The 9289-nt window shown below is 43.9% G+C and overlaps 1 protein-coding gene across 1 annotated transcript; it reads left to right on the top strand.

Annotated features, from left to right (window-relative positions):
- Positions 1-748: 748 nt before the first annotated feature.
- Positions 749-7422, top strand: GTSF1 (gametocyte specific factor 1; the record flags this gene model as incomplete). The annotated part of the gene is made up of 5 exons (XM_010155770.1): positions 749-846; positions 4022-4148; positions 5137-5223; positions 5665-5725; positions 7340-7422. Coding segments are annotated over 5 exons (456 nt in total), but the record flags the coding sequence as incomplete, so codon positions are not given.
- Between the last annotated feature and the right edge of the window lie 1867 nt (positions 7423-9289).

The raw sequence follows: 9289 nt of genomic DNA on the forward strand, positions 1-9289 counted from the left end.
TGCCTGCCTTAATGAATGGTTTCAAACTAAGAACAACTGATTTAACTCCCTGTTGTGGTTTAGCCTCAGTTGGTAACCAAGAACATGAAGCTGCTCACTTGCCCCTCCCCCCACCCCCATCCCATTCTGTCCCCAAGGTGGGATGGAGAGAGAATTGGGGGAAAAAAATCATGCCCTGAGATAAAAACAGTTTAATAGAAAAGCAAAGGGAGAGGAATAATGACATTACTGATAAAGGAATATACAAAAACAAGTGATGCATAGCGCAACAATTGCTCACCACCTGGTGATCAACAGCCTGTGTCTGAACAGCGATTCCCACGCTCCGTCCAACTCCTCTCAGCTTATATACTGAGCATGATGCTTTATGGAATGAACTGTCCCTTTGGTCAGTTTGGTCAGCTGTCCAGGCTGTGTCCCCTCACAGCTTGTAGCGAAGAAGCTGGGAACACACAGGCAGTATCAAAAACTGAAAGAGTCCTTGGCTTAATGTAAAAATTGATTGGCAACAACTAAAACATCAGTGTTATCAACACTGTTTTAAGCACAAATCCAAAACAGAGCCTCCTACTAGGTACAGTGAAGAAAATTAATTCTATCACAGCCAAAACCAGAAGTCTTCCTAAGATCACAGCCCTGATGTGTTTGGTGTTATGGTTGGGTTTTTTCCCACTTCGCTATGTTAGTGATGCTAGATCTTGTCTTTCTAACTAGCTTTTTTTTTTTCTCTGTTCTTTGGTTCTACTAGATGTTTTGGATCCGGAGAGATTAGTACAGTGTCCGTATAATAAGCACCATCAAATCAGAGCCTGTCGGTTTCCCTATCACCTTGTAAAGTGTAGGAAGGTAAGCTGGTCTGCCAAACAGGGCACTGAGTAGGAGTAATTTTCTATGTGTAAATATGACACATGTTCTTGCTTTTGTTATCAGTAAATTCCTGCCTTGTTTAGGCTTTTTTTTCATATAACTTTATTATTTGTTTAGTAATAGTTTCAAGCACACATTAATTCACTCAAGGCCAGTGTGGCTCTTTTGAATGGAGATAGAGATTCTTCATTATTAGGTCAGGGAGGAAATTCTGGTCTCTTCCAGCAGCTCACATGGAGGTCAGATACTTTTTTCCACTTCAGGCTGGAGAACTGAGTTATGTGTACCCCTTCTGGCTAGTCAGAGCAGAAGTGTTGGGATGTTGCAATTCGATCTTTAAGTGCTGGAAATGCAGCTGTGTAGCAGGGGGTTTTGTTTGTTCTGCTAATAACTAATTTGCATCTGGTAGAAATTGCACATCCTGGTCTCAGCACATATGGAAGAGGGTTTTTTCCCATCTCCATCTTTTATCCAGAATTTGAATACAAATAATTTAATAGGAAACATTCCTTCCTCTCTTCTCTGTTGCCCTCATGGTTTAATTGTTTTCTTTAAACCTGTCAAGTGGTAACATCTGATTGAACTTGGGGTGTTTTCTAAGACCTTTTGAAAACCAACTGTTCCTCTTCAAGTTTGGCAGTATGTTTTTAAAATAGTATAGCACTACTATGCCTTCTAGTTAAGATGCGGTTGTAGGGTGTGCGTCCTGGTATCGATACTTAGAAACAATTAATTTTGGTGGAACTAATGCCTTAAAAAATATTAAGAAACAGGTAAAAGGGATGATCAGAACTAAATTTTAAGTACCTCCCTCTTTCCAGCATTCAAGAGAGACGAAATTTCCTTCTTGATTCCATGCAAATTTTGGCAAGAATGTGCATGTGAGCTGTGTGAACAATGTTGGCAAGTAAACTTTTAGCCATGTTGGTTTTGACTTTGTCCTGCATAACTGATGACCAGACAGTTTTGGCAAGCTTAACTAGTTAGGCTGATAAGACAGTGATCACTAGTCAGACAATCAGATGCAGCTGGTGTCTGTAAGTAATTGGAAGAAGAAGGGCTCAGGTATTATTATCTGATCCATCTGAAGATGCCATGATGTGATTATTTGCAGTGGCAAGCATCTGGGCAGAGATTGTCTTTCTTATTTGGTAGTTCATTGAATTCCCTTTGCATACCCTAGGCGTAAAATGTAATCAAATGCTTCCACCTGCCTCAGTTTCTCATTGCTTTGTGCAAAATGCAACCCTGGCACACAAATGGGGATATGGCAAGCAGAGCAAGTTGAATCCTCTCAGCTTGAGCTGTGTTAGCACTCAGAAGTTGCTGCTATGTGACCAGAATAGCTTTCTCAAGCTAGTTGAAGCAAATGATGGACACATGAGGACACAGCAATCTTGGCTGTATAGACCTGGTAATGAGAGCTGCCTTGGATGTGCCTGCAGCCTGTACTGCAGTCACTCCAGCAGCACCTGTGCAGGGCATTTCTGCCTCTGCATCTACCTCAGGTGCAAGTCTGATCCCTGACCAGCAGAGCTGCATCAGCCAGAACCAGGCAGGCACTGGGACAGTGGTCACATTGTGCCTTTCCCAATAAAGGCTGTATCGTGTGCAGGGTATGGACTAATTTACCATAGTGACAACTGAGCATTGCTACTAGAATCCGTGTTAAGAAGGTTTTACTCGAATGTTAATCCTGCAGCACCAAAGTCTGCAGGTGGAATGCTACCAACTCCCTAGCTGTTCTGAAAGGCTTAAGGAATTTCTCTGCCTTTGGTCCTGCTTATTTTAAAAATATCTGAATGGTTTCGGTTTTTTAGATCTCTCCCATATTGTTTTTAAAATATTTTCATCTGAGCTTTAAACCATGGAGCCATATTACCTGTATTGCAGAAAATTGTAGGGAGTTTAGCTGAGTGTATGATTGATTTCAGTAAACTCAAGGATGGCTCAATTTCTCAGTGAATTGTGTTTTAAAGAGCAGTCATGTTTGTTTCCCCTTGCATATTTAATTGTCTGAACAATATATTACCATTCCTTCTTTAGTCTGTTTTTTAAAGCAGCATTACAAATATTCTTCGGGTTTTTTTTCTATGGATTAGCAAGAGATAAGTGAACTTGAGATACGGCACATTGTTGTGGTTTAATCCCAGGCAACAACTAAGCACCACACAGCTGTTCACTCACCTCCCCCTCTCCTCCAGTGGAGAAGAATAAAAGGAAAAGACAAGAAAACTCCTGGGTTGAGATAAGAACGATATAATAATTGACTATAAATGAATAAAATAGTGATACTAATAATACAATACCAATATTACTACTATAATATGTAATGAAAATAATACTACCACTACTAATCATACTAGGTAATGAAAATATTGGAAAATAAAACAAAATATGCAATTGCTCACCACCTGCCAACCAATACCCAGCCAGGTCCCAAGGAGTGAGAGCAAGAGCCCAAGCAAGATCACACCAGAGTCAGAGCAAGCATTATGAGTGAGAAAGTGACCGAGATAGCCAACCAGTCAACACAGTCCACTGGCCCACCCCAAACTGATATGCTGAGCATGACGCTTCATGGAATAAAATACACCTTTGGTCAGTTTGGGTCAGCTGTCTGGACTGTGTCCCCTCACAGCTTTTTGTAGCAAAAAAGTTGGGAACACAGGTGCAGTATCAGAGGCTGAAGAAGTCCATGAATTGTCTCATTAACTGGCTCCTCTCTTCCCATCCCATCCTATACAGAGATCACTCCCTTAGTTTATGGACCACCTTTGCAAAATGCCCCTAAAATGTGCATTGAGTTCATTTAATTCATGACTTCAGGTTCTGTCGGGTGTGGGGTCACTCAGGACGGGAAAGGTGGAGTGTTGCGTGGGATCATTGGGCGCCAGAGCCAGCTCAGGTCAGGTCACTGCTGTACTTCTGGCAAGGCTTGATGTCTGTAGGTTCAGGTGATTACTGCTATAGTAATTCCTACAACACAAAACTCAGAACAGGGGTTATATACAGCAATTCATGTCCATTATGCAATTTTAATTCATGGGCTATTTTCAGCCAGAATCAAAACCCCTTGAAGTACACATCGAGTCCCATCTTCTCCCATTACCCACCAAGTGCACCCAGGTCTTCTTGGTTTTCCCTTGTCTAGAGCTACCCTGAAGTTGCAAAGAAGTTGGCCACGTGCCCCTTCAATGCTCGCCATCTAGTTCCTCGAGCTGACCTCAGCGATCATATAATGAAGTGCAATGACAAAGGTTTCATTGAGCAAGATACAGGTAAGAGAACCACCCATGATCTGAGAAGTTTGTTCACCCTGGGGACTGAGTTTTCCTGTTTGTAAGGATAGCTCATAGAATAACCAAAAAACAGGGATCAAATTATTGTCTAGAGTTTTACGTGGCATGGCAGCTTTTGGAAACGTGAGTCTTATTTGCTTTGATTTATTGGGTAGATTCATGAGAATATTGCAGATGCAGTTGCATCATAGGTAGGCGTTGCACATATTTTGTTACCAGGCTTGTTGAATAAAAATGTTGTTTCTTAGACTGCATATTTGAAGTACCTCCAGCAGGAGCTGCGATGCGTTAATGACTAGAAGGACAGGCCTTTATTTTTGTAGAGCTGATCTCCCTTTGTTGAGGCTTGGCCATTGGTGCCACGTGAGAAGTTGATTTCTACCAAACAGGTGTCTAAGCTATGGAAACCCCTGCAGTGTTGTCCTCCAGGGAACTTGAATGCTACACTCCCACCAAGAGATGGGGCAGTTCCTCTTCCTGGCTGCTCTGCTGCTGAACTTGCTTCATCTGCCATACAATTAAAGATTTCTGTCTCCTGCCTATTGAGACAAGGTGAGGGGGCTGCCCAAAATATTTAGGAAGACATCCTGTGCTATGCAGTGCCTCTTTCATCCCCTGCAGTGGCTCTTCAACTATTGCCATGCTACAGAGGAGATAGATGGTTTTCTCTCTTACGTCACACTGAGGCTAGCGGTGATGCCTGCAGCATTCATGTCAGCAGGTTTCCTCTTCTCTCAGCATTCCTGGAACAGTGTCCCAGGGGGCAGTCTTTTCCTGTTCACTGGAAAAGGGGAATTCAGAGTTGCTTGATTTCAGATCAGTATCTGGCACCTGGGTTTACGTAGCCTGTTTGCATTGTGCAGGGTTTCCTCTAAAGCCAAGAGCTGTTTTACAACTTGATCCAAAGCACTTAATGTCTCTGAAGCAGGATTGACTGCTAGTCACTGAGTTTTCTCTCTTCCTGAAGTGAATCAGTCCTCCGGCTTCCAGAGAGAGCAGATGAATGCTACAAGCACATGGCAGGCACCTCCATGTGATGAAGACTGGGAATCAGGTGAGGAGCTTCTGCCTGCCACACTGCTGCCTTCTCTCCTGTCCTATCCTTCAACACCGCTTGGACAGTGTGAGTCAAGAGATGCTGTTCACATAGGTCTCACTTGTAGGACAACTTGCTTATGCTCATTCCTGAAAACATACCTCTCTATACCCAGCAGGCTATTCATGGTATAGAGGACAGCTCAACATGCCTGCCGTAACTGTCATGGAAGATACACTTCCAAATGTTTACTCCTTCCCATATAAGCTTTTGTACCTTATAAGCAATGATGGCAATGGAAGCACAATAACTTTCATGTTCCTAGTTAAATGACAGTGAAGCAGACACATTCATCATTAGATGAACTTTTACTCCCTCTTGAACATGTAGAAATATGACAGAGAGATTAGTTGCTGGAGTTTCTTAGTTCTGAGCCACAACATCTGTTTCCTTTTGCAGAGTCGCTGGAGCAGTCAGATTCTCCTTTTGTTTGGGGCATGACCAATTCTGACATAAACAGGTAGCGAGCGCGAGTTTGATTCCTTACAGCAGTGTTTTGCGTAGAGCAGTATTGCAGACGACTCCCAACGAAGCCTTGATGGCTGGACATGGGCTGACTTTGTGGCTCCCCGGGAGGAGGGATACTGATGAAAAGTGAATGTTCTTAGGGTGCTGGTTCAGTGTTACCTGCTTTCTCATATGTCTGGCATGTACCAGAGAAGGAAGCCCTTAGGAACACAGATACTCCGTGCTCTTGTATGCGTGTGGCCAAGTGCTCTTTCTGCCCATGGTCTATGTTCAGTTCCTGCTGGATGTCTGGCCATTGTGCAGAGGAGAAACATGCTGAGTCTTGATGGTGACTTTGGAAATGTGGCCAGGTGCCTCCCTCTGGAGCTTTTTCAAACAGTTGCTGGGATTCTGTTGAGCTAATGGTTAGCTAGCAGTTAGACTTGGCAGATGTGCTGGCATTAGGGCCCTGTGTTAACAGAAATCCATCCCCTCTTGCCCTTTGCAAAATGTAATCACAGTTTAGGTTTTGGGGGAGTGAGGAGCTTAATGGCCAACTGTAAACTGGGTAGAACTGTGCTTTCATTGATCCAACAATGGATCATGATTGCAGGCTGTATACAAGATGTGGTGGTACCACCAGCATTGCTAAAGCATGTTTTAAGGTTTGTGTCAGCCCATATGCAGCAACAGTCCTGCACCTGACAGCTCTGTGGTTCTATATGAGCTCAACCATCATATACGTCTCCTTCCATAGCAAGAGTGACATCTGGTTTCACTTGTTACACTTTTTGGAAAACTATCTAGTGTTTAGAGTTGTGGTTTAGGCCCAGCCGGCACCAGGCAGCCACTCATTCACTACCCTCCCAGGGATGGGGAGGAGAAAATACAAGGAAAAGTTCATGGCCTGAGGCAAGGACAGGGAGGGATCATTATGGTAACGGGCAAAACAGACCTGACTTGGGGAAGAAAATATAAATTTAATCGCCAGTCAAATCAGGGTAAGATGAAACAAAAGAAGAGAGTTCTTAAAATTCTCCCTGGGCCTCCCCTTCCCTGGCAGCAGCAGCACAGGGGGCAGGAGTGGGTGTTTCCCAGTCGGCTCGTCACACATATGTCTCTGCTGCTCCTTACTCCTCAGCGGGAGAGAACTCCTCACATTCTTCCACTGCTGCTGCATGGGGTCCCTCCCATACAAGACAGTCTTCTACCAACTTCTCTGGCATGAGTCCTTCCCACAGGCTGCAGTATTCTCCTCTAACTGCTCCAGTGTGGGTCCCTTCCGTGGGTGTGTGGTCCTTCAGGAGCGGACTGCTCCAGCATGGGCTTATCACAGTCATGGGCACTGACTAGCCCAGCCATGGCCAGAGGAGGGTCTGACTTGGAGCTGGGGCAGCTTTGTATTGAAGCTTCTCACAAGAGCCATCCCTATGGCTCTTCCCCTGCTACCAAAACCCCCACCACAGAAACCCAACACAAGAGTATATATAGCTCTTCTAAGTACCACCGCCTCCAAGTGGCCAAGTATCATCCCCTGGTGTCCTTGTTCTCCTCCATGCTATAGTAAGATGCAAAAATTTGATAATTGCATTTGTCAGGTGAAGTGACACAAGTCTTTCATTTCCAGTACCATCTCCGAACAAAAAAATTACTTGCCTTCAGGAGTACGTGCCCCTGAGTCCTTCCCATATGCCATATCGTGGAAAGGCTGTAAGTACTATGCGTGTGGCTTTGACACCGTGATTTCCATAGATGGGTTACAGGTGCTGAGATCTGGCTGCAGTAGTGGTTTATGGACACTGCTGCAAGGACAGGACAGGTAGTATGTAACATCTGTCTCCTTGAGAGCAACTTCTGAGGGAATCTAATGCTTGGATCATCATCTGTAGTTCGTATTCTTGACAGGCCCTTCATTACAGTGGTCCAGTTTAGGCAGCCCTGCTCCCCAGCCGCTTTGGTTCTCTTGCTAAACAAGTCTTTCCTCACCCACCCCCTCACACTTAAACCAAATGATTTCTAGGCTTTGTGCAGCTCTGCTCACTCTCAGATGCAGCTGGGTCAGAGCAGCAGTAAAACCAGGGCTGCCTAAGCCCGCACTGCAGGGAGAAAAAGCTATCAAACTGCATCTGGAGGTGGGAGGGAGGGAGCTTCCCCTGCTGAAGTGGCTGATGCTGAAATCGCAGACCGTTATTTGCTGTTAGCTGCAAAGCAAATGCTTGAAGGTGCTTTGAGGAATTCCCTTCTTGTTTCCCACCTGTAGCAACTAAACCTGGTACTTGGGGCTTTGCATGGCTTCTGCACAGCCAGTGACTGCAGCTGGCATAGGGTCAGGTTGAATCTGCCAAATCACATTAAAATGTTACTCATAGGTAAGCGTTGTTGCCGAGGTGACAAGTGCTACTTCAGCAAAGGCCACTCTCACTTTGTGGAGTGGAGGAAATTCTTGTAATTTTCTCCCTCTTGTGCTAAAAATGTCTTGCCCTTTTCAGAGTTTGGGGTATTCATGTTTCTTCCCTGTGGAAGTTCATTCCCATACAGCAATAAATAGTTCTCTTTTAGGACCCTAGAGCTCCTGCGGGAGGTAGATACGTCCTGGACCTGATTGCAGGACTCTGTAGACTTGGCTGTTACTGTATGACTTGGTTTTGCAACACCTGAGTTTTTAAAATCGCCCTTGGTTGTCAAATCTTTTCCCAAGCATTTTTTTCATAAGTTAACCTCATCTTTGTTTAGTGATCTTTGTTACTGGTTTTGGGTAAATGGCCTAGTAAGTTTACGCAGCACTGACTTTGAAATCTTCCCTTCTTAGGCAGCAGCCAGTAGGTAACACTGCAGGAATTGGCAAGGCTCTGGCGGTTCAGTTGTCAAATGGCAGAGCTGATGATCTGCGAAGTTCTGTTTGCTCCAGTGATTTGGGAACAGCAGGAGAACTCTTTTGAAGTAGTGATCAGTTTTAAGTAGATTTAGATGATTTCAAGTAGAGGAGGAAGGGTCTGATTAGGAACAGCATGAAGGGGTTGGACATACCACTAAAATTTTGTCTCTTAGCCTCGTGCTTTAAGACAGGAGTGTGCATTTGCAAGAGGCCCCTTCAGGGTTGTCCAAGTGTGATGTTTTGTGCTAACTGTAAACAAAGGGATTCCATTAGGGCTTTTGAGGTTTTCTAACACTTTAAATAAGTTTGACAGCTCTAATGTAATAGTTCTTTGATTTTTGGGCGTGGGGGAGGCAGGAATGGTTGAAGTCACCAAAAACACGTGTTCGGGACTGTGTAGATGTTTGGATGAAGCAGTATATTCCTAAAAATGGATGCAAAGTATAGATGGGCTCTAAAGATACAAACACAAGGAATTAAGAAACCAGACATGATATTTGTCTAGAAAGAAGTAAGTATCTTTCACATTCTGGAAAGAATGTTCCTCAAAATACTGAATTTCCACCATTTGTATTACTCCCAGTGTAAAATAATACATGTTAACTAGAATGGCAAAATTAAAATTATTTTAAAGATTGGTTCTTTCAAGGTTCTTGTTGGCAGTTTAGAATAAAAAGGTTATGGATGCATTGGATGCATTTT

This window comes from Eurypyga helias, unplaced genomic scaffold (genome assembly GCF_000690775.1).
Source record: "Eurypyga helias isolate BGI_N326 unplaced genomic scaffold, ASM69077v1 scaffold19167, whole genome shotgun sequence".
NCBI classification, from domain to species: Eukaryota; Metazoa; Chordata; class Aves; order Eurypygiformes; family Eurypygidae; genus Eurypyga; species Eurypyga helias.